At 47.7% G+C, this 27,728-nt stretch overlaps 1 protein-coding gene across 2 annotated transcripts in view; it reads right to left on the bottom strand.

The window, feature by feature from the left end:
- LOC108108706 (teneurin-m) overlaps positions 1–27,728 on the bottom strand; it is a 117,159-nt gene that overhangs the window by 51,296 nt on the left and 38,135 nt on the right. For both annotated transcript variants that reach the window (XM_017216814.2, XM_017216815.2), the window contains exon 2: positions 6,257–6,301. In XM_017216814.2, the coding sequence (XP_017072303.1) occupies positions 6,257–6,301 (45 nt within the window). The remainder of the gene's footprint in view (positions 1–6,256; positions 6,302–27,728) is intronic.

Here is a 27,728-nt window from a genome sequence, read left to right as displayed (position 1 = left end):
GCATTTTAATGCTTTTATAATGCACTCAGCAGAAAAAGGACAGGCGCAGAACGAAACGGAAAATCAGCGAAAATGGCAAAAAGTATTTCCCAAGTTCCCAAGCGAAATCGAAGAAGAAGCGTCCAGGGAAACTTCAATTAGGGATACCGCATTATCGGGCCAGGAATGAAAACATTCAAGCAACACGAGCACGCTCTGCCGAGTGAAATATGTTAATTAAATTAAGCACCGGGTGGGGAATCGAAAAGCGACACCAGCTGCTTGTGGCACGCCAACAATGGGCATGGGGCAAGGGCATGCCAACACCTTCGGCAGAGGCAAATTCTTCCTTTCCTCCGGAATCCCAGATCCCGGGGCCTCGTCCCGTTCCCCTGACGAGAGAGAAATGTAAAACACTTTTGGTATGACAGCTGAAATGTCAGTTAAGCATGAATTGCTGCCAGCAGAGGGTGAGGCTGGAGTAATGAAAATGAGGCGACCTGGGTTCCCAGGTGGTCGGTGTAAACTGACAACTGCTGAGGCGCTGCTTAACTACAGTTTCTCGGGTTCCCTCCAACTGTTGTCCTGTCGTCCTATTCTCCGCCGGCCTTCCGAGTTAAGTGAGCGAGAAGCGAAGGATAAAGATGCCAACCGGGAAATTGCATTGCGTCCTGGAAGGACCCGGAAGAGGTGATGACAATCGCTTAATCGATGGAGAATTCTGTTTTCTAGCTCATTACGCTGCAGCAACATCGCCCTCCGATGCTCTGCTGCACCATCAATAATAACAATAATCCAAAGAGACAGCTATGATGACAGGTAAAAACAAGCAGACCGACCGCACAAAATGCCACTGACTAAATGCAAGTACACATGTGTGCCACGTTGCGTATACGCAATTACGATTTTTGTTCTGATTGGAAGGGAGAAGGGAATGAAATGAGGAGGGGATAGGGATCCTGCTGCTGCTGCTGCCATTTTGTTGATAAGCAGCAGCCACAGACAGAAGGGCAGATGCAAACAAAAGGCGCCTAAACTGACAATTGGGCGCTTTGTTTATAGCGTCTCTATGTATTAGGGTCCTGGGTGTGTGATTGCATCCAGTCACGGGCCGAGTTTGGCCTGTCCCCGCTTCCTGACCTCCCTGGGCGGTGGCATAATGCGGGCCATCTGTATGCGTGTACAGTCTCTGTTTGTATTTGCAGCAGCATTCCGGCCAGCCACCCACCCAGCCACCCAGCTTTGTATCTCAGTGCGTGAATCCCTGTGTTTGCACCGCCTGCGCTTGACATATAAATAGAGCACACATACTCTCACACACATTCGCACACACAAGGTTGTCAAAGTTTAGTGGGAAATTCCTTTTACCGGATCCGGTCAAGTAATTCCTTGGCATAGGTAAATGTGTACAGTTTATTAAATTTGAGTCCCTGCCCAAAACTGAACCAAAAGCCGGATCCCTTGCCTGCCTAACTATTTATGTCGCCTGTCATGTATGTACCTTGCTCCAACCCCACCAGCCCCACCCTCGCCACTACCTACACACATGGGCCATTGTGCGTCATTTGCAAAGCCCTGCGCATCCACAATCTTTGTTTGTCAAAGTTTTGCGCTCGCCTAGGAGATTTATTTAGTCGGGCTCACAAAACTTGGATTTACTTCGACACAATTGTCAGCTTAGTCACGTTTCATGTGTCGACGGATACAGATCCAGGCGACCAAGAAAGAGATGGAAGCCAGGAGCAAGGAGCCAGGAGCAACGAGCTGCGCTAATGCTAAACACGACATAAAGGTAAAAAGCCAAAGGCACGCGATGCGAATATTTTAACGGGCCAAAAGCAGAAAAACAAGAAGTTGACGCTTTGTTTGTTTTAGTTTCCATTTTGCGTGCTAGTTAGCCTCAGTCTTGAGCAGACCTTCTCTGCTCTGCTGGATGTTCCGCTGCTGGCGAGGATCAAACTTTGATTCGAGCCTGTTTTCTGCCACGCTGTGGCGCACCCTTGGGGGAGGATGAATCCTTCTTTAGCTGCAGCAAACTCTGCGTTGGGGTTAATCAAATTTCTGCACTGACCCGGTTTGCTTAGGAGCAATCCACCCAGAACTAGCTCTGACAGCTTTTGGATAGTCTTACCCGTCAAAAAGAAGAGAGGAGCATAAGGGAGAGGCGACACCACGCTGCTTAATTGATTTTGTGGCATGCAAAGTTCAGCAGACGACGGCCCCGAAACCGCAACCCAGCCGATTTGAGTTCATTTTTTCCACCCTCAGCCCGAAACTCCTCCTACTTAGTGGCCCCTTGCCCCGCTAATCCTATTAGACGATGTCTCAGCATACTTGGCGGTTTTTACTTTGTCGTGTCGTGCTTGCCACCAATGTGTAGCTAACCCAAAAAAGTCTTTAAGCCTTAAAGGGGCAACTCCTCGATGGCGGGACCGGCCTCGGATGGCATAACTTCTGGCTCTTTGTCAAGCGGGAACGTAATAAACGTCAAGTGACAGTTTCTGAAAATTGCAAGTTCTGAGGATTTATTTGCTCCGACGCAGCCCAGTAGTCAAAAGTTTTCAGTTTTCGGGCAAATGAATGGTGGAAAAAGCGGCGAAACTGAAATCTAATTTAACGCTTTATTTGACACATTTCCCAATGCAAGTTGCCAGTGGAAGTTGCTCCGAAAGTGGGTCGACCCCTTGGCCCTTTCCTTGCCTTTTGCCATTTGATTCGTTGGAAATTACACCGAAATTATAAGTACTGCATGGGTGTGGGTGTGGATTGGGCGTTCGCCTCTGAAAAGGAAATGCAGCGAAAAGTTTGTGCCGGATGCCGACCGAAAGTAGGCTATAGATAACTGACATTTGCTTGCGGCTCATTAACATTTCAAAGTGGCAGCCAAGGGGCCAAAACACACACTTTTCAGGCCATTTCTTTCTCGCTCTGCTCATCGCGGTCTCTCTTTCTCGGTTCGCCATAATTCACGGCGTGTCAGGCGTGCTTAACCTTCTTCGTTGTATGTTGCCTGTACGAACGTGTCGTAATGCCAGCCGAGGTGCTTGACATTTTTCGCGAACGCCTTCAGTTATGCAACACATTTTCGCACAGAAACGGAGAGTGAGTGAAATGGAGAGGGAGGCCATTGTCTGCCCTCCTCTTTCTTCTCCGCAATGCAAAAGCCTACAAACAAATTAAGCAGAAAATAAAAGCTGTATCTGTACGTGTTTGTGACTGTGTGTGTGTGTGTGTGGAAAACTTAAAAGCAAGTGGTAAAAGCGAATGAGAAGAACTCGTAGTTTCTTTAGCCTGCTGCTCTTGCAGCCGTCGGAAAAGTGCAGGCAGTTAAGCACTTTTGTCTCAATGAGTGTCAACAAGCGACCCGAGGAGGCGACGCGACACAAGTCAAGTGTGACACACCCATGCGAGTTCCCACAGTTGGGGTCAAGAGAATAGGTTACAAATTTTAAAGCCCCCACAGAGTTACTATTAAATTTTTCTATATTTCTAAAGAAGCTTTCAGTTGTTTTCTATTTCTTTCTTGAAAGATTAAACTATTTGTCCACACATTACACATTATTTAGTAGCTTCTGGTATATATCTGGGTACTATTATCGTAACCTCCACTGTCCATGTGGGTGTGTGGACCAAATAGAGAAAAAATAATCGCTCTATTAATGAGCCTCGGGCCAAGTGCAACAAGCTGACAACATGACCTAACCTAACCCAGCTATTTGGCTCGGTTTCCTCGCATCTGCTGTGTGAGAGTGTTTGGGCCACTCGAGGGCTTAGTTTGTGGCCAGATATGGTCTTCTGCTTCTTGCCAAGCTCTTTCTTTTGTTTCCCCTCGAACAATGGTGGCTTAAAGGGAAAATGGACGACTCCACGAGCGGCAGAGAGAGAGAGAGAGAGACAAACCATTCTGGATGCCTTTACAATTCCCAACTGGTTGAAGCAATTAGAACGATTTTAATGCTCTCGTGCTCGTGTTTTTTCCGCTTCCCGTTCAAAGGAACTTTTCTATTTTGATTCAAATTCTAATTGGATTCCATCTTTGGCAACAATCTCATTCAATTTGCCAGCTGACAAAAGTTGCTATGCAAACGCGAAACAGGAACGAGCTGGCAGCCGGGAGCTGGGAGCAGGGCAACAACAATAACGACAACAAATCATTATCGAAGTCCAACAAAAACAACAACAGCGGTGGCTACAAAGCACCAGAGAGTGGAAAACTTCCCGTCACGTGGGAAAAGCAAGAAAATAATGCGAGTACATAGAAAAGTTTTTCGGGTGAGGCCAGGCGGTTGCCAGTGGGTGAGCATATTTTTTTGATGGAATGTCTGCCATGTATACATTACAAGTTTCGCGTTACGAATGTGGATGTGGGCAGAGGTGGGAGGATGGCCATGCCCCTCCACTGCGCTCCACCCCTCTCCACTCTACATCTGGGCAACTTTAATTGGAGCGACTTGAAAGCGAAGTTTTCATTCTATTTCCATGTCGCCTTCCACTCTCAATTGCTTCTGCCCTGGTCAAGTGGTTCTTTGTGTAGATTTTCAGCTTTGAGCTTTGTCGTTTTGTTTATTTATTACTCGCTCCGATGGCAAAAGCCCAGGCGGAGGGAGGACGGAGGACGGAGGATGGGGGGTCTGCTGGAAGGCCCTTCATTTTCCCTAATATAATTTAAATTTCCTGCACTGCTCTTTTGCCGGATTCGTTTTTGCCTGGCTTTTAGTGGGCTTTGGAGAGTCGTTAAATTTTTCAAGTTCTTTTCCAGCTTCAGTTTCCACTCGAGTTTTCTCTCGGCCAGCTGACCCTGCTGGAAGGGGGAGTTGGAGTGCTACCAAAATTGAAAACTGGCGAAACTTTCAGTTTCTTTTTGCCTGCCTTCAAGGGGTGGAAACTTGCGGTTTTATTAATGTTTCTCCTTCTGCTCCTGAGCTCTGAACGTCTTGCAGAACTTTTGCTCCTGCCCAGAATTTTTCAAGTTTACTTCTGCTGATCCTGCCGTAGAGGAAGTGTGGGGGTGGGGGAAAGGAGGCACTGCAAGCGAAAAGTTTCTGCCTGGTAATTATGCTGCGTGCAGAGCAGTAAAGTTGCTCCTGAAGAGGCTGCGAGGCATGTGAATAATGATGCTGACGGATGGAAGGAGTGCGGTGGGGCCAGGCGCCAAGGACACAGCATTTCCCTCTAATTTGCCAGTCCAATCGCCAGACCAAATTCAAAGGCTTTCATTTTGATTGGTTTTTTTCCTTCCTTGGAACATTAATTTAGCCATTAGGCCGTGCCGCATTTTTAGTGCCAGCACACACGGCTGCACCAACAATTAAAAATAATGAAAAACTGCAGAGCATTAAAGAGGGACCGCAGCCCAGCCTCGGCCTGTGCTGTTTGTATTATGTAAAGCAATTAAAATGTTGCAGAGGCTCCACCAGACCACCAGCCACCAAATGCAGCATAACTTGAGGCGCACACTCACACACTAACACACTCGCACACTCGCTGGCAAACAAACAGTTGACTTTTAATGGCATGCAAGAGGCAGCAAGGAGCAGCAAGGAGCAGCAAGGGGGTAGTGAGCGCAGCAGCTGTGTTTCCTAGCCTGGCCTAGCCCATGATTAAGGAAATTGTTGAAAATGTTAAACAACCCAACGACCCCCCTTCTGGCCCCACCACTTGTCTGCTCCGCTGACCTGGTAGAAAAATCTATAAAAATGCAGCTAGGAGCCGCCGGGCGGCGCCCGCTGTTAGGCAACATATTGCAGTCAAGGCCTTTGCTGCGTGCATTTTTTAAATGCTCCTCGTTTCCTTTCTATGCTTTCCCCACTGTTACTGCTACTGCTTACTGCTGCTGCTGCATGCCTCCGCCAGCCGCATGTGGCACAAACGGAAGCTGCTGTTGGGCTCGCATAAATAATAACAATGCCAGGAGACGGTGGGCGGTTGTGGGTGCTTGTAGGTGGAGAGTGGCTGGTTGGCTGGGTTAGTGGGCGTGGCCGGCCACCAGCACGTGTAGCAAAGCTTGTTTGCTGCTTTTGCCTTTAGTGAAACTATTTTCACAGAGTTTAAGTCTGTGCGGGTGTGTATCTGTGTGTACATGTGTTCCCGGGTGTTTTCTATCTTGTTTAAAAATTGTTGGCCATTTGGGTGCTGGTGCTGGGACATGTGTTTACCCAGTTACTTTGGCTTATTGGCTTCACCTGGCAGCCTTAAAACGAAAGTGAGCTGGCCCTGTCCATTAATTATTTGGGAACATGCTGTATGCGGGGGAGGGGAATGGGGGGTTTAAACTCACGTTGGGAGACTGCGGAGTCAATAAGGAATTCATCACGCAACATACCTGGAAGACAGAAAAGATACATGATGTGAGAACAATGGATTTGCATTACTGGGAAACTAGATACTAATGAAAATCAGTCCGGCAGTCGTTTTAAATTTGCTCGTCTTTAAGTCAGGGAAATGCCCTGCTGCTGATTGCTCGTGCAATAATTTAATTTGTTACACACTGCGGCTAACCGCATTTGGTTTATTTATTTTATTTCACCCAACTCTGGGATTGTTTTATTTTTGGCTGTTTTTGTGCCACTGTCAGCTGCAGCAATCGCTTCACACCATTTTATTGTAATGCAACGCAAACATTTCTTGTTTATTTTCAAATGAGAATGGAGTCTGGATGTGAATGCGGATGCGGATGAGCATTTATAAATATGAACATTTTTTGATGAATTTTATTTAGCTGTCGAGTCCTGTTTCTGGCAGCAAATGTGATAGCCGAGTGACACCAGGAATCAAAGGAACTCGTTCAGGCAGAAAGTGTGGAAAACATGCAAACCAGCACCTGTATCTGATGGCGAATGTTGCAATTATCTAAGATTTGATGGGGCGAGGCTCCCAAATTTCGGTCCCTTTGTCACAAAAATTAATTTAAATGTTTTCCTAATGAAAGATTACAGAGTTCATAACTCTTCTGGCCGCATTGTGATGCTAACGAGGGAAAATGGAAACCAGCTCGGCTTGCATAACGCGAGAAGTGAGAAGAAATTAGCTGGGGAGGCTTAGCTGGGCCAACAAGATGCCCCATCGATGGCAGAGACTCGTGAGAGATGTCACCTGTCATGTTGCCTGACACTTGCCGCACCACTTTTGTCTCTATTTCTCCCGCTCCACTGGCCAATTATCGTTTATTTATACTGGAATCTGTGGGTCGCACAGCGTGAAACTGTGAAATGGATTTCGAATCGATATGCAAATGCTGTCGTTGGGAGAAATTTGACTGAATTATTTGATAAAAATGCAGTTTTTCTCCGATTTGGCTCACAGCAGGTGCCGCGGTACCCCGCTCCACCTCCTCGGATGTTGCATAAGCTGCAGCTCAACCTGTTGGCCGCCCAGAAAACCAATCAAAAGCTGCTGCGGGCAAACATCCATATCAAGCCTCGTCAGAACAGAACAGAACAGAGCCAAAGCCAAACCGAACATCAGCGAAACCTTTTGGCAGCTCCCAGGAAATCAGCGATTCCCCGGCTCAGTTCTGCGTAGGAAGCATCTGAATCTCGGATCCCTCTACATACCCATCCCCATTCCGACTCCCATTCCCATCCTGCTGTCGTGTACAGTAGCCGCAAGCACATGTCAGACAAGGAACTGGCAGCGGGCAGCAGGCAGCAGGCAGCAGGCAACAAGGAACACGAGTCGAGGTCTCCAGCTAATGGCTTTCTGGTTCCGAAAGCCGCGAGTTGTACTTGCAAGCTGCAGCTGAGAGGCCAACAATGCGAGGCGTATTCACATTTTTTGCTTATGCAATGATAATAAAAACGCAGCATGCGAGGCGGAATGGGAAATATAAATGAAATAAATTACTGCGCAGGCGCAGCGGACGAAACGGAGCTTCAAACAATGACCACGCCGGGAGGAGCAGCAATTTGAATGAACGTGCCTCCGTGTGGGTTCCCGTGCCCCATGCTCCATTCCCCGTCCCCGCCCCTAGGAAGATGGCGGCGTGAGGAGATCGTGATAAGGCATTCGTGTGGGGCAGTCTCCGGGGTCGCCCGTTGCCGTGTCACGTGGCCAGCTCCGTTCTCATTTGAATGCGCAACATGTTGAAGGAGAGACGAGGAGAACGCCTTCATGCAACTCCTACGGCTTCATTTGCCATTATCTTGTTGCAGTTGCAGCTCCTCCGCTCTGCTGTGGTTAGTTAGTCTGCTTTAATTTATCGCTGCAAACATTTTGCAGACATCTTCCCTTCTGCCGCGGCTCCTTCCCCGCTCCTGCCGCTGCTACACCTACAATGCCACGGGGCAAGTCAATTGTCCAGTTGCTCCACCATCATAAATTTCCCTCCCCTTCACCCCTCCTCCTACTCCTTTAGAATGCATGCAAATTTGATGCGGTTCCCCTCCACCATCCACCCTCCACCTCGGCTACTTTATTTGCTTATTGAGTTTTATTGTGGTTGTCGTTATCTCTTCTTGTTGCTGTTGCTGCTGTTGTTGCAGGGTTATCATTATGTTTATTGCAACATTACTTGAGTCATTGTCCGTTCTCCAGAGATGCTGTGTGGGTTCCAGACTTGAGAGATCCGCTAGAGAAGCAGTTCAAATTGATCTTTACGAGGTGCGATCTCCTTCGCCTGACTTGCCGCCACTTTTTATCGAGCAGTTGGCCCAGATTTGACCTCCCTGCACTTCCTGGCCATGTTTCTCTGTCAATTTGAGAGTTCATTTGCATGCCAAAATAGTTCCGATAGGCCACCTCCGTACCCGCGGCCCACGGCCCTTGGCTAAAGCCCGGCCAAACCGACAAATACAAATGCAGGCCGGCTTATCTGCACATGCCAGGAGGTCCTCCAACGAGGAGCGGCCAGGAGCCTCACAAACTTGGCAGTGTTTACCACTTTCAGCGCACTTTTGTTGCCCGGCTTCCGGTCAACGAACCAAACCGTTTCCGAGCAGCCACGGGCCTCGGGAGCCGAGGAGGTCGGCCCAAGGATTTATGCCTTATGCTTGGGCTTGGTCGGAGCTTATAATCTTGCCACTCGAATCGCTAAGCAGCGGCAGCTGGGGCAGAAGCCGGAGATCCTTCACTCGACCACTACACAGCTGCACTTAATTTAGCCTTAATTAATTGACCTGCAGTGGAGTCGAGTCCTTGCTTCTTCCTGCTGCCCCGACTCCTTGCTTGACCCACTATGGACCTCCTCCTCATCCTCCTCAGCTTGTACTTGGCTTGCACATTTTTTGCTTCCCGGTTTTGCGCAAATGTTTTGTGTGCATGCAAATCGTTCATTCGCTCATTCCCTCATTTCTCCATTCATTCATTCGCTCATTCAGTCAGCCATTGAGTCGGTTCGTGGTCAGCTCCATTCAGTTCCAAGTGGCGGTGCCAACCACTCGAGTGGCCCACTTGAGCAGGGCCTGGCCCGGGCTCACTTCTTTTGAATTTGAATTTCCTCCACTACGATTCACGCATTCTTGTTGCTCGGAGGTTAGATAGCCGAGCTGATAAGAGTCCTCCCTACTTATCCTTAATTCTGGATAGTTGGGAAATCGATAAACGAATAGTTGACATTTGCTCAGTTAGCTTCCTACTGGAGGTTTAAGCCCTTCGCTCTTGATAAATAACGTGTTTAATTTCTAGAGGAGATGAGGTTGTGCGGAAGCTGGAGGTAACTGGGTCAACGGTTTCGTGTGAATGCCGCATTACGGCCAGCCGGACAGCGACTAATTAAACCAAGGGCATCGTTGGATAAGAGCCAAGCAGAGAGCAGCACTCAGCTCCATGTCCAGCATCCCCTGGCATACCCCTGCCCCACCTCCGTCTCTGGGGCAGCAACCATGACAGCGCCGCTGTTGTTGAACTCATTCGCAGAACACTTAATGCTCACTAATGAAATGTCAGCTTAAGTCATAACTCAACTGCAGCCCGCAAAGAGATCTGGAGGCAGGGAGACGGCAGATGGGAGACTAGAGGAGCTCTTTCTCTCCAACGAGAGAGTCTATGAGAAAGCCAAGGGCGCCAGTGTTTCTGGCCATTGACCACTGACCATTGGCTTTTAAATATGACATGCATTTGCGGGATTTTGGGCGAATGGGCCTGGCCTCCGTATCCGTGTAGTGTCCATTGTAATTGATAAGTTTTGTTTCCTGTCCGCCATTTTTGCTTACGCGGCTAAGGGAGATTGATGATGTCTTGAAGGACTCTCCACGAGGGCCACCCCGGCTGAACTTGAGCTTTTTCGGATAATTGTAGTCGAGCAGAATGAAATGATGAAAAGTTTTCGCAAGTCCTTGCGACTGCCACCCATCTGTCGGCCAGTTGATTGATGAATTGATAAATATCTAGTTGAGAGCCAGCTAGCAGCCCCAAAGATTGCCACAGCCGGATAGAGGCATCCTTATTATTATTGCGTTATTATTAAAGCGTTTTTAATGCTAAATGTCAAATGCAGGACAGATAAGCAGACCCAAGCTGTCAATGCCCCGGCAGCCAGGATAAATGGTGCTCTCAGGACGGAGAAAAACTTTGGGCTACACTGGGAAATCATTACTAAATGAGCGTGTTCCGTGGGCGAACGACGTCCCGTGATAGAGTCCTCTCCACGACGTCGAGTTATCTCCACGACAGCGTCTCCGCCTGTCTCTGTCTGAGCTGCAAATCCCACTTAAAATCCGCTCCGTTTACGAAAATCTAATGATGATTAATTACCGCCACAGAGTCCGGCCTTCTCCAGTGGCATGCTGGTTGAGGTTTCCCTTCGCTGGGGGAGAAGTGCTAAGTACGCCGTATACTGGATAGGGCGGGGATAGCTAGCGATGGGCACGTGACGGGTCACGATTGGCCTGCTTTCCCTTCCGGGCCATCTCTGTGCGGGCCAGGGGTCTTGGCCTGGTCATTATCGCAGAGGAACAAGAAAGCGATTAATAAGCCGAACTTTCGATTGCTGCCACAGTCAGTTACAGTTTTGGGGGACTGCTGGCGGCTTCCCTCCCAGCCTCCAGCTTAGCCAAGGTTAAGTCAAAGTTAAACACTCTTGGTTCTAGCCAAAACTGCAACATTTAATGGGAATATTTGTATACTTCAAATCGCGATGGTCACGGCCCCATCCGAGCCTCATTGTCGGGGCCAATCAGCAGCTGCCGGAGAACCGTAACTAACCGGCTCTTTGGGGCTGATTATGTGTCAATTAAAAACCATTTTCATGCTAATGGCACTGCCAAAATGATGAAATTTATCAAATTTGGCTTTCGCATAATGCATTCGGTTTGACACGCAACCGAAACTTGCATTCCAAATCACAGCCTATGAAATATGTTTTACCCTCTCCCCCCTTTGGCCTAACCAAATGCTGAATGGCGGAACGAGAAGTACAAAACGCTAATTTGTTTTTAATATGCGGCATGTACAGGAATTATGGAAACATTATGGATACTCGATGGGCTGCGCGGTTGATTAGCTGTTCGGAAATTCATAGACTGAGAAGTGTTTCGTCGTTAACACTCGAATCCGAGAAGTTGGAGCTGGGGATTTGGCTGGCCAAGTCGCAAGCATGTTCGGTCTTAACAATGTTATTAAAATTAATATAAATGACTCTCCACAGGCACTGTGGAGGGAGGGGGCTGCCCGGCTTGGGTTCACAGGTAGCGGCTGTCTTGGAAACCGTTCAATGCTCTCTCAAGTCTCCCTCCTCAAGAGGTGGCTGTAACGCCCGGCCACAATAATTAATTATATAGAACTCCAGCCGCCTCGGTCTCGTTCACCTTCTTTTGGCCGATTCTCTTCGGAGAATTCGTAAAAAGAAACGGCTTGCGACCGCCCCCCTCTCCACCCCTTCTATTGTTTAAACAATTCTTGTCGGGGGCTTGCTCGTCTGGGCTTTGTCTTCTAATGAGCGGGCCATGGAGAATTCGCTTGTAACGAGTTTTATTAATTAAAATATAGACACAGAGACAGAGAGACTGTGAGGAAAGGGCCATTTAAGACGATTTGGCCGCAGATCCGAGTTGTTTGTTATGGTAACGAGTGTAAATTTCATGGCAATTTACGGGGACATTGATAGATTGCAGGTGTAAAGCGCTCGCTAATCAATCGAAGCTCCCAGGGGGAAAATCAATAAGCCTTCAAGTCGTTGATATTTCCAAAACATTTGTCAGCTATTGTTGTGCCTCCGCCGCCACCTCCCCCATCGCCCTTAACTTTAATTAGCTTTGCTTTGCCTTACTGCCACTTAGCCACGGAAATTGCCAATAGACAAGGACAGAGACTGGCAAAAATGGTTAATATTTGAGTGAGGTACACGATAAAAAGCATACGAAATGCATGTGGCAGGACTATTAATAGCAACAAATTGAATGTGCCCCAACCAAGTAGCAGTAGAGTGGGGGTAAGTGTCCCTGCTCCCTGTATCTCAGCAGGCAATATTTGCCAGCTTAAATATTCATGTGCGATCAAATAATGCCGAGCCATCCACATCGACAGACAGCTAACTGGGTTGAGAACGGGGCCTGGAGCAGCACTGCCAGGAAAACTCCCCCCCCGCCGGCTGGGGAGCAGAGGGAAACCTCAAGTTCTAACTTCTTATGCAAAGCCACTTAACAAAAAGCAATTTATTTGCACATAATTTGTCAGCACTGCCGCAGGATATGCGAAAAGATGGAGGCACAACGGGAGTGGGCAGAGGGGAGCGCGCCAGGACGAACTGGATTCGAAGTCACTAAAATTAGAAATTAATTTTACCGAGAATTTGTGCAAAAACTACGTTGAAAATATGCTGAGATGCGATTACGATGAAGGCAAATCCTCCCCAGACTCGTTCTTCCCCCATCTTGAGACCCGTTTGCCCTCGACTACATAAGATTTTGCGGAGTAAATGAAATGTATTGAATTGACATAAAAGTCGCTCAAGTTAATTCCTCGGCTACGTAATTGGTAGGTTTTCCTGGGCCCCATCCTTCCCAGAAACTGCCTTCCCCTGCCTGCTCCTCCTCCTCACATGATTACGGGGTGGCTGCTGGCGGTTGGCTGTTGTTGGCTGCCATAAACGGAACCCACAGAAATCCATAGAAACTTTTTCGTTCTTTCTCTGGGCTCTTGGACAATGTCAATTTGTTAGCATTTATTGAATTGTGAATTATTAAAGCGAACAAATTGAAAACGTAAGTGTGTGGGTTAGGGCGAGGGGGTCTCCCATGTGGGGTGTACCCTATACATACATGTATGTACTTATCTGGGCTTACAGAAATTCCATATTGTGTGCTCGGCACAAAGGCAAAGTCGATTTAGTTGGCCAAATAAGCGAGGCAAAAAGGAATATTGAAGGCCAAAAGGAGGAAGGAGGAGAAAAAGAAAGTCGTAATCAGTGCGGAGCGGAGGAGGCAGGAGGCAGGAGGCAGGACAAGATTGAGTTAGGGCCAACAGCTGAGGCTAAGACTTTGACTGAGACTAAGGCTGAGGCTAAGATGCCAAAGGGGCGAGACTCCTCAAAGGATTTCAGAGACGGGTTCTTTAATTTTGAGTTCCTTCTGCCGAGATGCTTTTCCATTTGGCCCGCTTCAAGGACCCCCTCGAGGACATTGCTTTAAGTATGGGAGCGACAATGTCGACCCCCGTTGACTGCGATAGAAACACCCGCAGCACTTAACCCCCCTGCTGAGGGGTGCGGGAGGGGTGGCCAAAATAAATGCCAATGAAAGCGAGTAATAAATGCAAACAGAACGGGAAACGGGACACACACACACGAATTGATTGAAAAGGAAATTCCCAAACAAAATGTGTTAGTTATGAGTGGGCGCGTCCTGGAGGGTGGCAGTTGCTGTTCTCGTTGTTGTCGTTGTTGGCTGGCTGGTATAATTTCAACAAAATGTATTAAGTAAATATGAAGGCAACAAAAAGTTGCTAAATAAACCGCCATTCAGAGTCTTGCTGGGATCTCCATCCCTGCTCCCACACAAGATATAGCTTTCGCTCTTTGTGGCTGGAAAATCGATATCCGAAAGTGGTGGATGATGGTCCATCTATGCGTCCGGACTCCATCTTCCACCACCCATCTCCGATATTAACAGCTTTTATTTTCTTGTGCAATTTCTCAAATATTTGTCTTTGAGTTTTTTTCTTCGTTCCGCATTTCTTCTGCGTCTTCCAGCTCTTGCCAACCAAAACAAATGGCAACTAATGGTGGATGGCGGATGGCGGATGGTGAGTGGTGGGCAGGGAATCGCACTCAAGGACCAGCCAGGAATTTGTCACGCTCCCCCGCCACCCCGGCCCCAAGTCGAAGCTTCGTTTCCATTATCAAATCGTTGACATTTATGCCGCTGGCTGGCATCACTTGATTATGATGAGACATGCGACGTGCCTCGGACTCTAGCTCGAACCAAGAACAGGACTTCGACTTCGACTGGTGTGTTCCTGGACTCGGACGTGTGAAATACTACGTTAGCTCTCTGCCTGGATGGCCCGCGGCTTTGTTTAGTTTATATAAGTTCGTTAGTTAGTTAGTGGACTTAGCTCATTGTCTGCCATCCAAAACCCTTCCCCATTGTCTTGCCTCAAACACTGTCTATTTGTGGGCAGCCATTGGAGCTGAATCGGTCGATAGTCGTCCTGCTGCAGGACCCCCTCCGGCGACTAATTGGCAAAGCAGCTTAAGACAATTGAAATTATGAACCCAACAGCAACTGATGCCCTGCCTCTGCGTGTGTGTCCAGTCAAGAGGTCACTTAGCGATAAGCCCCTACGATCCGAGGTCGATTCACGGATGGCTTGATCCTGGGCCCAGGACATGTGTCGCATTCAACGTACCTGCAATTAGAATAAGCAAACGGAATAATTCGGTTAGTCGGGTCGGTCAAATGGGTTCGAAGGGGCTTATGAATGGACTCCTAAGTGCCTGCCTAGCTGGGGATTCTTGGCGAGAGCTCTGGCGTCTTGAACGGCTGCCAAATGTGTCGAGGAAATGCGACAAAAGCAATTTTTAGAAATCATGTTTACGACTCTGTTGTCTGCCTCCCCTCGGCGGAGGCCATTGCCGCATTTTAGGCGCAGCCTTTGCAATCGGATTTGGCTGCCAAGTCCTGCCCGAAAGCCAAAACAAACTGAAAATTGCATAAATTATCGGCAGGCGGAGGAGGGGGCTTCCACCCCGAGCGGTTTTTCCACTGCATTTGCTGTGCAAGTAATAACAGGCCATAAAAATCACACTCCAAGGGGCAGGGCCGAAATCATAGAGAAATTATGTAAATATTGGGTGAGGGGAAGTCACATACACACTCTCGACTCGCCCCGACTAGGATTCTCCAAGCAGCTCAGCAGTTCAGCGAACCCTCTCAAGGATTTCTTCTCTGCAATTGATTGGAGGACCAAGAGGACCACTGTTCGTCCAATGACAAGGGAAAAGCGATAGCACTTGGCCCCCTTCAGGCGTTGTCCTCCTCCGCAACAGGCCAGGACTTTGTCGTTATGACAAGTGAAGTGACCGAAAAAAACGAGGAGAAATGCCAAGAGAAATGACACAGGAATGAGCGGCAAAAAATGGGAAAAATGAAGAAAAGCCGGGGAAACTGCAATCGTCATTTTGTTGGCAATGCTTCCTTACAGTTCAATTGCTGCGATTTGATGTCCTTGACGTCCTTTATTCGACCATTTCTTTCTCTAATTTCCAAGCTGGACACAAAGCCCGATCCCATCGAAAGTTACAATTTTTGTGAGCACGTGCATGTCCGTCCGTCCGTCCGTCTGTCTATCTAACGATTGTTCCGATTTTTAATCAAGGAAAAACTGTATCGATTGCTCAATAAATACTTGTCATTCCGCCTCTTATTTATCGAGCTCTGCTCTGTTCGGGTTCGTGTTGCCCCAGTTCGGGGTTAGGTATTGCAAACAACAAATTGCAGCTAGTAAAATATAAATTTTATTATCTCAAATTTTTGCACTCATCAATTTCCATTGTGCGAGGGGAGGGGGGCGAGGCAGTGGCGTTTGGGGGGCCAGGAGCATCCATCAATTTTTATGACACCCCAGCGAAAATAAAAACTCGAATCAGAAAACCAACATCCGAATTTTGAATGCACACGGATCCACACCAGCGCCTCGCTCCTCCTGCCCGCGCCCACTACCTCTTATCAGTTACAAAATTGCAATATATTTTCGGAATAGAATGGGAGGCGCCACAGCGCGGCGATGCCCCACATTGTTAGCACCAATTTTATGGCTTTTGCATTGTTATTGATGCTCCAGTTAATTTTTATTGTTCACTGCACATGGCCCAGGCCCGGGCCCCGTCGAAATGCTACCCATTGTTATGGTTATTGCCGGGATTTGGCCAGTCCGATTTGGCCAGTCCATCCACATCCCACATTCCCACATCCCCCCGTGGCATGGCCAGCCATCAACCCTCGCATTTGGCCAAGTTATACCGTTTAGTGTAATGCAATTATTTAACTTGTGCAACTTTTCCTTGAAGATTTGCAGCGGCGAAGCGTCTTGAGCTCAGCTGCCGCCGGAGGAAACTCAATTAAAACATCAGCGTTGCAATATCCCCCCGACTCCATCCCTGGGTATTTGCAACATGAAGCTGAGCGCAGATGCTAACTGATAATTAACTTGAAAATCAACTTTTAGTTTGTCGGAGTCTGTTCAAAGCTCGATTCGGTGGCAAGTTGCGATTGGAAGGGGAATCTAGTCCAGCGATACGCTTCGAGTGATTGAAGTGTGACTTAAAGATATTCCTCCAGAACAGATCCATCTTGGATTCCATGCACCCAGCTTACTTGCGGTTGTGTCTCCAGTCCGAGATTCCCCCGCCCGGTGCCATCTCAAGCGCAAACTGTTCAAAAACCTAATGAAGCGTCCCATTTTTTGTGGTGGCCTTTTTCTCTTTGTCTTTCTCACCGAATTCAATTTGCGTTTCGGGTTTTTGTTAAACGTTCAACGCAGAATGTTGAACGTTGAACGTTGAACGTTGATGTCGCAGTCTGTCTTCTGCCTCGGCACGCCCAGTTCTCTGCCAGAGTCTGGCTCGAAGCCTCAGTTCTTTGGGGTTTCGGGTTTTTCGGTTATTTGGTTTTTCTGTTTCTGTTTTTCTATTTTTCAGTCTCTTATTTTCCTTTTCCCCGTGCTGCTCCATCGCGCTTTATAACCCGTTTGTTTGTCTTTCCCGCAGTCGCCTCATCCGACGCTGTTCAACCTTCATTAGGGCAGCAATTAATTGTCATTTGTCAGTTTTTGTTAGACGTTAGATTGCTGTTGCTCTCGGGGATTTGGATTTGGTGTGCATATTTATGAATGGCTTTTGACGTTCCCATAAAAAGTTATGTAAAGCGAATCGGGCGAAGAAGACTCCGATAGTATTTGGCCAGCATCTGGGCCAGCAGAAGCTGGTGAGCACGCAGCACGGGCGGAGGGGAAGAGCAGAGGGAGGGGACACACTTTGCTGGCTCCGCACTGAAAAATGTATGCCAAAAATGTTCTGGCAGCAAATGAAATGAAAATCGAACTAATGTAAAATTTAGACCGCACACTCACACACACAAACACCCCTAAGCTTTGTGGGCAAAGAGGAGAAGGAGGGGTGGTTATGCGCTGCACAGCTGCAAAAATGTTCGGTGCTCTCGTTACTGTTGCCACTGCAACAGCTGCTCCTGCTTTCCACTGCATTCGAAAAATGTTGCATAAAACTTGGCGCCACCCCATACGCCCACTATTTTATGGGCGACCCGCCCACTGTGTGTGCGCCCCTAACTCCGTGTCTGTGTGCGTGTGATGCTTTTGTTGGCATAAAATTTTGCGTATAATTAGAAAATTGTGGCAGGCTCCTCTGCTCCTTTGCCGCTGCCCCTCGTTCTTCGTGTTCCACTTCATAGGCAGCTGCTGCAGCCTCCTTGTCTTCGGATGCATGTGCAACCCCTCCCCCGGGAAAGGTGGGTGGATAGAGAGCTCGGCCTGGCACATCAATTAGTGCGGCACAAAGCCACAGAGGCATGTGGCAGGCGACTCTGCATCCCCATCCCCTTGCCTGCCAAAAATGTTCCTCTTTGCCTGTCATTTCGAGTGTAAACTGTGCGAGGTGTCATCTTCCTCTGCCCCGAAACACGTCCTCACCTCGGCCCCTTTGTGCTGCGCCCCTGAAGTTGCACAGCTTGTAATTGCTTGAGGTTTAATTAAAAAATATTTGTCTCTGTTTGTAGACAGTCGGTGGAGTGGAGTTTGTTTGCGAGTGGAAAGGGATCCCTAACTAAACTGAAAAGTTAATGTCCTGCTTATATATTTACTAAATAATGACTAAAGCCAAGAAATGACTGACTTTATCAAATCAAAGTAAATAAAATAAAAGCTAAACAAGTTTTAAAATGCATGATTATTACGATCAAAGCTTAATCACAGCTAATATCTCTCCAAATACGGACAATATGTTAACTTTTAAAGGACTTTTGTGATATCTGCCTTTACTTGGGCCAATAATAAGGTGATCTTCATATACGGCAACGCAGAAGTGCAACAGCAGGGATGTGGAAACTTCAAAGAACTTTATCGGCTGGACTAGGTCCAGGTCCAGGACCAGGTCCCAGTCCAAAACCAAATTTCAATCCCTGCCAGAGACGCAATCTTCGTTGCAAAAACTGCTGGGAAAATTTATGCAGCAAAACTTTAAATTGATTTTTATTCCTTTTTTAGCCGAACAGAGACAGACATAGAGATTGAGACGGGGACAGAGTAGAGAAATGGGAAAAAGAAGTCGGACAATTTAGTTTTTTAATCCAATGTGACTTTTGCGCTGCCCGGAATGAAACTCTGGCCAACTGTGGGTGGACTCGGGCTGACAACTTCGGAGTGCGATATGCAAATGAAGCCCCGGCAACTTTGGGCTATCGAAAGTCGAAGTCCGTTCGGAACCGAAATTCCTCCAATGGCAATCCAATCCCAAAAAAATGCAGCGTGATTAATGTCCCAACTTTTTACCATGTGGAGGAGGATTTGGGAGTGAGGGACTGTGCTAATGGCCACCTAATCGGGAAAAGTTTTGTCTGATTTTAAGCTGCTCTGTACGTGGAAATTTGTTGGCAGACTGCAAAATTGAAAATGCGAGGGGCCAACTTTTTAAGCCATAGAGAGCAAATTAAGGGCATTAAAACAAAAGTTCCCTTCATACGTGATAAAGTCAAAATGTCGAATGCAACTGTGAAAACAATCGGAGGCCCCTTTCCCTGTACACTCAAGCTGTTAAAACAACATTTGATGGGGAACTTTTTGATGGTCCACGATCGATCCCTCGGGGATAAACACAAATGTCACTCCACATGTTGATCTTCCGTCCCTCAATCCCAATCCCACTCCCAGTTCTGTGCATGTTAATGACATGCTTTCCCTGTTCTTTATGTTTTCTTCTGGCTAAACAATTGTTTTCCCATTTTCTTTGTCTCTTGTCTAATTTATGTCATTGTCGTTGGCACAACAGCAGCGCCAAGAACAACACAACAGCGAGAGATGCTGCAACATTAAGTGTCATTAATGCAAATAAATTGTACAAACTCCCAAAAATTCCCATCTGTACGATGGGAGAAAGCTGTTCCCAGAATGGTGGGCGATTAAAAATGCATTACTAGGGAACATCCAGAGGCCAAACATATCCATTTCCACCCATGAAAAAGTCATTTGAAAGTCGCCAACACACGGCGGTAAGTAACCCTTTCTCCTGTGATTATAGTTCGCGTTGCCAGTCCCGTTGTTGTCATTACCAATTAAATTGAATTAAACAGACACACGCAACAATTTGTTAACAGTAAATGTCCCCTCCCAGGACCCAGCCATATATTTATAGCCACGTACATTATTCGAGGCCCGAGGTCCGCCCGGGGGGACGGCGGCTAGGATAACGCTTTCCATTCATGTGGCGGGCAATCGAAGCGCATGAAAAATGCATGACAAGGAAACTCAAAACTCAAACACCCACACGTGCGAAGCGGGAAACCACAGAGGCGGGGGTGGGGGTGGAGACGCTATCTGATTGACAGCTTGACCGATTTCCAGGAGCTCCTGCGGGAAGGTTCAATGATGTGTGCAGCCAACGCTGACGACGCCGACGACGCTGACGACGCTGACGACGCGGCCGATGAGGCAAGCGAGGTATTCAATTACAGTCCGTCCACACAAACATATGTCGGAATCGGTGGGAGGGGTGGCATGTCATATCTGCTGGCCAGTTATGTTGCGGCTGCCATAACTACTGCGGCACTGCGGCTAATTACACGCATGCCCCCCACTGCCCACTGCCCACCCACTGCCACCCAACCAGGCTTAGTTAGGCATAAATAATGTCGTCTCGGAGTCGACGACGTGTAGAGTCCCGATAGACATCGGCGACCCTATCGTATTACCGGTTTATTAGTATCCCATTATGCATTCGACCCGTACGCCGAGCGGCGGTATTATATAGTTTATCGCATACCGTGAATCGCAGGATATTCCACATGCGTTGGTAATTGCGTGGACAATGCCTTGTGGCATTTGCTGCGGTTCCAGCTGTGTCCAGTCCCGGATCTAGTATCACCTCCCCTTCCTTGGCCTTTGCCACAGGTTCCCATACTCTCCTGGGCCGAGGGCTATTCCCTCTTAAAGTCGCACAGCTTTACCTTCTATGGGAAGACCTTTAGTCCGAGGCACATCTCTCATTCAGTGACAGAGCCCCAATCGGCTAATCAGATCGAATCTGCTGTTTGCATGTCGCATTTCATTAGCTGACAAAACGGAAGGGGTTGTCAAACCACTCTACGTAAGTCATTATCTTGCTACAGTCTACCTACACCCCCACTGGACGCACTCGTGGCCACCACCGATGGTTGCATGTGATAAAAGTGGAGCAGATGCCACAGGCACACGGATTCGCGGCTATATTTAAGCCTCCGACTACCACAGAAACTGGGCTAAGCAGCGTACTCAGTGTTTTTTGTGTATTCCATTGTTTGCCGAGAGTGTCTTGGCACGCTCAACTGGGTTTCACTTAACACTTGACCCCACGCAACGGCAACGGCAACGGCAACGTCAACTAGAACGAGAAACGTCTCGCACCTAAACCGCTTTTACTACTTTACGGCTAATAAAATAGGCAAAGCCAACAATGGAGCGCAACAAAGGAGCCCAGCAAACTGAACAAATAAATAAATATCCATTCGAGGGATAGTTGACGAACTGTCAGCCCCTGCCTCGAGTGTTTTCCTGGAGGCGTCTTCGGTTCTACTCAGTTTTTATGTAACCTATAATTTTCGTAAGTAACCGGAAAACGTTTTACCTTCCCCGTTCCCCGTTTCCCGGCTTCCGTTGACGTCCGCGCTGACCCAGCGTGGATTACCTGTTCGAGCGAGTCGGGTCTTTGGAGCGTCTCCCGCAATTCGTTTTATTGCCCGTCCGGGTCATTTGTCTGCGTTTGGTTTCACTTATCACTGAGCTGCGACGGCGGCGCCTGCGCCCTTTGACCCGCTCAGCCATGAAATTGCCCCAGGAGTTGCAAGTGGAAGTGGAATACTTTCGATCGGACTTTCGTTTAAACTTGCATTCCCAGAAGGCAAGACGACCTAGCTGATAGGTTTTCCATTTCGTTGGTAGCCCGCTTTCCTTCCCAGGCATTTTAGTGCAGTTTATAGCTGCTGTTGTCTCCTCAGTGACCACATTTTACAGGACTTAATTGAGGGTCTGGCATAACCAATTATTAGGGATAGAGCAACGCTGAAAACCCAGTTTCCCAACTACTGTCTACTGTCTCTGATTTTTATGCCGCGTCACGCTCTGGCATGCCGCCGTAATTTTTCATATGTATGAGCTGTTTCTTTTTGTCAGGCCCTTTCCCCGGCTTTTCTTGGCCATTTATTATTTAACATGGGCCCGGCTGAGAGCCAGCGAGCGAGTGAGTGAGTGCGTGTGTAAATCTTGTAAATCTCGTGCTTTCAACACGGCGGCCACTACACCTACATGCCCCAAGTTTTTGTGCCTGGTCATGGCTTTTAAGAGAATTCTTTAAGCGACTTTAAATGCGACTCATGACAGGGGAGATTCTTGCCTGTAAATTGCATGTTTTAGCCATCGTTTTGTTTTGTCCAATTCCCAGTTTTAGTTTAGTTGCCATTATTAAGTGGCCCGTCTTCCCATCGCACCCGGGTAGCTTTTTCTGAGGCGTCATTAGACGGACTCTCCGCTTCGTTTTGCCCACAGTTACTCGAATTATTAATTGAACGAACAAACAATCCGAACAAATGTTTGGTTACGTCAGTGCCCCGATCACCCTCTGCCCCTGCCCGCAGAAGTTTTAATTATTGGTTTCATGGCGTAGAGGATTTGGGGCACACGAACTGTCAATATGCATATGAAACCGAGAGGCGACTGATTACGTGCCCCCGATGTCCCAATTAGCTCGACATTGATCCCCGCCTGATCCCAGCACAGTTTACAGTTAGTACAAGCTGTGGCTTGGAGATTCTATTGGGATTGCGTCAAAGGCAGAGCTGATAGCTCTAGCAATGGTGGGGAATTTCGGAAGCTCGATAAGAGCAGCCTCGCCCACTCCCTAATCGCAGCCAAACGGATACGGACACCACGCGTGGGAGCCCCGTACAAAGAACGGATGTTAGTCAATCAACAAGGGCGGCGAAAAACCGAAAACAATCCGAGTAATTCGAGAAAAATAGAAATAATGCGAATATTTGCTGTTCCACTAACTGTTCCGGCGCCAGCTTGTTTGTTGGCCAACTAACTAATTAAACCGCAGTTTGAATATGTTGGCAAGCAATTTAAAAAGCGCGTTTCGGGCAAATATGCGAATATCTGCCTGGCTCACTACACATGCCAGCCCCGAGGGGGGGAAAAGTATGTATCATTGAGGGAAAATCAATTTCTGAATGCGCACGGCCAGGCCACGGTCTTCGGTTGGGGTTTATTTTTTATGTGCCACCCGAAAATGTACAGCGCCGTGTTTGCAGTTCCCCTCTCGAGTGCTAAATAAATTTGTTGCCACAAATATAAAAGCCACACGTTACGTTTACTCTTGCTACACCTGGATCGCTTGCCGAAGTCCTTCTGACTCCAAACCGCCCGCCCACCCACTCAGACTCCTCCTTCAGGTGACCTTCACAGTGTTTCACTTCGCCCCGAGCTTTGCTTTGTCCTCCTTTTCGGACGTGTTTGTCTTTCCCAGTTTGTTTTCAATGCATTTTATAGTTTGACTTTTCCTCGGAAAACTCTGCTCCTGCCAAGGGATATGCTTAAGAGTCCTGCAGCTTACCAGTTCGCACAGTCAATTTGGAGGGCTTGGTACGTACCTGGAAGAGAAGAGGAAACGGACTTAGTACGACTTCCAAGAGGAGTTTAGTTAAATTTGGGACATTACACTACACTACTATTGGGGCGAGGAAACTTTTGCTATGGTCACTTGTTTATGTAATCGATACTTCTCCGAGTTCAGATACTCAGTTAGTTGCTTTCAACTTGTCGCTAAGTAGGTGAAGTACAGCCGACTGTTGCCATCGTGGCTTACCGGAAGTCAATGTACTCAGTGTACTTCACTGCCCGCCACTTCCCTCCACCCACGCCTCTTTGTAATTAAATATTTTTCACAAGGCAAACGCTGTGCGAAGATTGCGACTTTCTAAAAAACACATTCCATTCATCAGCCAGCCGAGTGACTGAACCCGCCTTATCGCGAGATGCACTCATTTGTGGACGTCGGCTTCCGCTGGATAAACCCTTGACTTTGCCTTCTATTTTTACTTTAATTTGTATTCAAATTTCCTCCTTCCCTCCCCGGATTTTGCATGCAAATTTCGGTCCTTGGGCCAGCCTCAAATTGGCTGCGAGTTCTTTTCAATTTCGATTTCAATTTATGCCAAGAGCGGTTCTGAGAGGCAGTAGGAACGAGGAGCCAGCAGGCCCAATTGTCATATTCCTGGGCTGCCTCTCATATCGCCACCATTGTCCCGCGCTGATGTAGATTACGCAGAACTCCGACCGCTCATCCCTTTCCCCCTCCTCTGCTGTCTGCCTGCGATTCCTTGAGATTATTCCTGCATTTCTGATTCGATTCCCGGGAAATTATTGTGGCCTCGGCTAATAGTTCTCAATACTTGGATAGATAGATAAAGGCCAAACCATGTTCATCCTATTTATAGACTCCCTGCTCCCACTTCCTGCTCATCTTGGGCTTTTAACGACGGCACTTGAGCCATGTTAATGAGTCTAATATCGAAATTAATATAAATGTCTATGATGCGGAGGACGCGAGTGCAGTTGGGGTGTAGCTGAGAGTATCTGGGTCAAGATGTGGAGTGGTCATAAGGCACAGAGGGTGGCCGCTAATTGATATTCGATGTAATTTTAAAAACTTCCCTTATAATTCGAAAGTTCTTCTCCTATAAATAAACTTGTTCTGAGGAAATTTCGAATTTTACGATTGCCTAGGCGGGGGAGGTGCAGCGTAATGCTGATGACGAAGCTTCATATCTTTATTCTCCCCAGATATGATGTTCTAAGATATTTTCCACGTTTTATGTCAGTTCATATTAGGGGAAAACGTCATTTAGCATTGACAGAAGAACTTATTAATGCCCCGCCGTCGCTCCAGTTTACAACAAAAGCGCTCACTGAGTGTGCCATTTTTTACGACGCTCGACTGCTCAAACTAATATAGTTTTTATGTCTCTGCTGCTTCAAAGTGTCAATAAAAGTGCTGCACCAGAAGTGGGGCACATTCTGGCTGAGATTGACCCGACACGGGCGCCGAATACACACACATTCCAGGGCAGCAATGTCGGAGGGGGGTCTAGAAAGAGGGATTAATTAAGCGCATTACTTGAGCAAACTAATTCATCTAAACTGTCATCATCATTTCGAGCAACTGTCAGACATTAGACGTTGACGAAAAACTTAACACATTACCCAACTCCATTTTGGTCAGGCGGAGGTGGCGCGCGGTGGAGGTGGTGGTGGTTAGGAAAAGTCAGTTTTAATTATGTCGGAGCTGGGCCAGCTAAATATTAATGAGCACGCCAAGGGGCAACCCAGGTTGCCGGGACAGCCCTTATGAATATTCCATGGCCCTTGCAACCCATGTGCTAATCAATCAATTTTTTCGACACTCGCAATTGGTCGGACAGTTCTGTTTGTTTGCAAAACCACCGACTAACTATGCCCCATCTATAGTCACCGACACCGTCATCGTCGTCATCATCGCCGTCAGAGGGACTGTAGAATGGCTTAAAAAGCTATTCCTGGCAGAGCTCTGATTGAGTGGCATGACCTCTCGGCGACCTCTCCCCCTCGGTGATGTATGACAAAGATTTGACAGCTCTAATTCAAATCTTGTGTACGTTTTCCATGCGAAATAAAGAAGAGCGGACTGTAGCGGACCGGAGCGGCACACTAATGAACTACATATGTCGGCAGATGGAAAATTACAAAATCTTGTATCTTCAGCTTTTTAAAGTGCAACATGGCAGCCACCCCCTCGCCACTATTCCATTCCATTCCATCCACTTGATGTCAACCGCAATGAATAAATAGACTCCGGAGCCGCGAGGAGGATTGGGGGATTGGGGAACTCGGGGACTGGGGGACTGGGGGACTGGGGCACCAGTGCAGGTCTCCTTCAAGTTCCCAGCACGCGGAAATGTCTTCATAGACAGGGTTTTGGGCTGGAGCAGGATGGGCTGAGTTCGCGGAATGCGGAAGTTCTGCATTGTTTGCGATATTTTTAAAAACAAAAAGCCCGGCGAAAACAAAAACGAAACGAGGCTGCAACAAACGCATGTGGCACACATTTTAAGTTATTCACAGGCATGCGAGACTCATAGAAAGTACGGCAACAAAAGAGGAGCGGGGCGGGGGAAACCACCCAAAACAACGCCCAGTCACAAAAGCTGTTCCGTAAGCCGCAAGAATTACGGGAATTATCTTTAATTGGCCTCGCCGCCGTCGCGAAATAATTAATTTTGTCAGTTCAGTGTCAACGAGGCGATTCCAAATGCAAATTGTCCTCCATAAATAACGAAAATTGCCCAGCCGCGTGTGTCAATATTAATTGGACAGTTATCGCCCGGGGCGAGCGATTTGGTTTGCTGCTTGCTTAACCTCTGGGCCGCAAATCTATCTCGCGAATTCCGCGGACACTCCCGGTTGCTCCGGAGAGAAGGTGCCCACGGCTGGATCCGAGTCATTGACCGTGCTGAAAAGTAACCGCAAATAGTGGCGGAAGGCGATGCCAGCGGACAAAAGGCGAGGGCAGTGCAGAGCCTCCGGTGCATTCACCTACATTTCGCACGCCATTTTCCCCTTGGAAAGCGCACCCCCTCCCGCTGCCTTTCAATGGCCACACAAAACAAAATGGCGTCAGTGGTGGGCACAAAAGGAAGTCTGCGAAGAATGGCTGATGGCGGGATGGTGCGGAGGACAAGGAGGAGCGAGGGATGGGAAGTGCAAAAGACAACAAAAGTCAACGACTAAAACACTCCAGAGCCCCGAAAGTGTCCGGCACTGGGTTATTCACAGTAGCAAGGTGGCGCCATCCAGCGGGCGGCGGATCAGTTGCTGTTTACAGTTACTTAGCACGTAAAATATTTGCCCTAAGTGCTCTCTCCCGCTCTCCTGCCCTTCTGCTCTCTTCTGCAACGCGGATTCTTTGGACTCCAAAAGCAAAATGCGACTTCTTAGGGTACAATGTATAATATTATTTGATTTTTATATCTAACAATATCGTGAAAGAAAGTAACTAAGTAAGGAATGGAAATCCCAGCAAGTCCATCGATGGGATCTCTGCGAGCACCCGTTTTCCTCGCTCATTCGAATACATTTAATTTAAACTTTTCTCCGCACTCAAAGGCCAAACTCGACTCACACAACTTTTCCCGGACTCCACTCGTGCCCATATTTTCCCAGCGCTTTGCGGCTTTCTCTGCCCCATACTTACTTTAGAGCCTTTTTGCATTCACTACTTTTTGCATTTACTATAATATCTCCGGCAAAGTGTGGGCGGGGGGTGGCGGTGGCAGAGATGGGGCAACCAGCATCGGGCAACTCTTTAGCAATTTTGTAATTTAATTAAAAATATTTTTTCAAGTGGTTTGCGCTGTAAATACAACAAACTATCCACCGCCCCCTCCCCGCCCAGTCCTTGGCCCAGCTTTGCCGCTCTTCTGCTTTCCCGCACTTTTCAGCACTTTTCCCATAGCCCGACTTTGGCTGTGTGTGTGTGCAAGAATTTTAAAACTTCATTTTGGGCTGCCGACGTCGCTTCGAAGTTTCGAGTGCTCAGCGCTTTTCGTGAGGAGCGTGTGTGTGTGTGTGTGTGTGTGTGTGGAGCTGAGAGACTGTGTGTAAATATTTTTTTGCAATTAATTTTGAGCGGCTTATAATTTACTAATTTAGTTTTTCGGAGGCGAAAACTTGCTGCCACCACCGAAATGCTGCAAGAAAAACTGCGGTTGAAAAGGGCGACATCGCATCGGAGGGACTTTAAAGCTCTTTGCGACCGGGTAAAGTTGTGGCGAGATGTGGCTAGATGTAGCTAGATGTGGGCCACACTGCACTCTGCGGCTAGATGACTTTCTGGCCCTAACCGTTGCCAAAATCATACGGAATCGCTTGCAAATTGGGCTTTGAAAAGGGGGCCGCAAGCCGAAATTAAATTAAATTAATCAAAATATATTTGCATATTTTACCAGCAGCTGGCACAAAATGAAAATGAAAAGTCCCATGCTCCACAAACCCTCTCATGGCAGAACCGAAATTCTAATTTA

The sequence above is a fragment of the Drosophila eugracilis genome, unplaced genomic scaffold, assembly GCF_018153835.1.
Source record: "Drosophila eugracilis isolate 14026-0451.02 unplaced genomic scaffold, ASM1815383v1 contig_2154, whole genome shotgun sequence".
Lineage (NCBI taxonomy): Eukaryota > Metazoa > Arthropoda > Insecta > Diptera > Drosophilidae > Drosophila > Drosophila eugracilis.
Note: the sequence above shows the minus strand (reverse complement) of the source record. Positions and strands in the feature narration are given on the sequence as shown.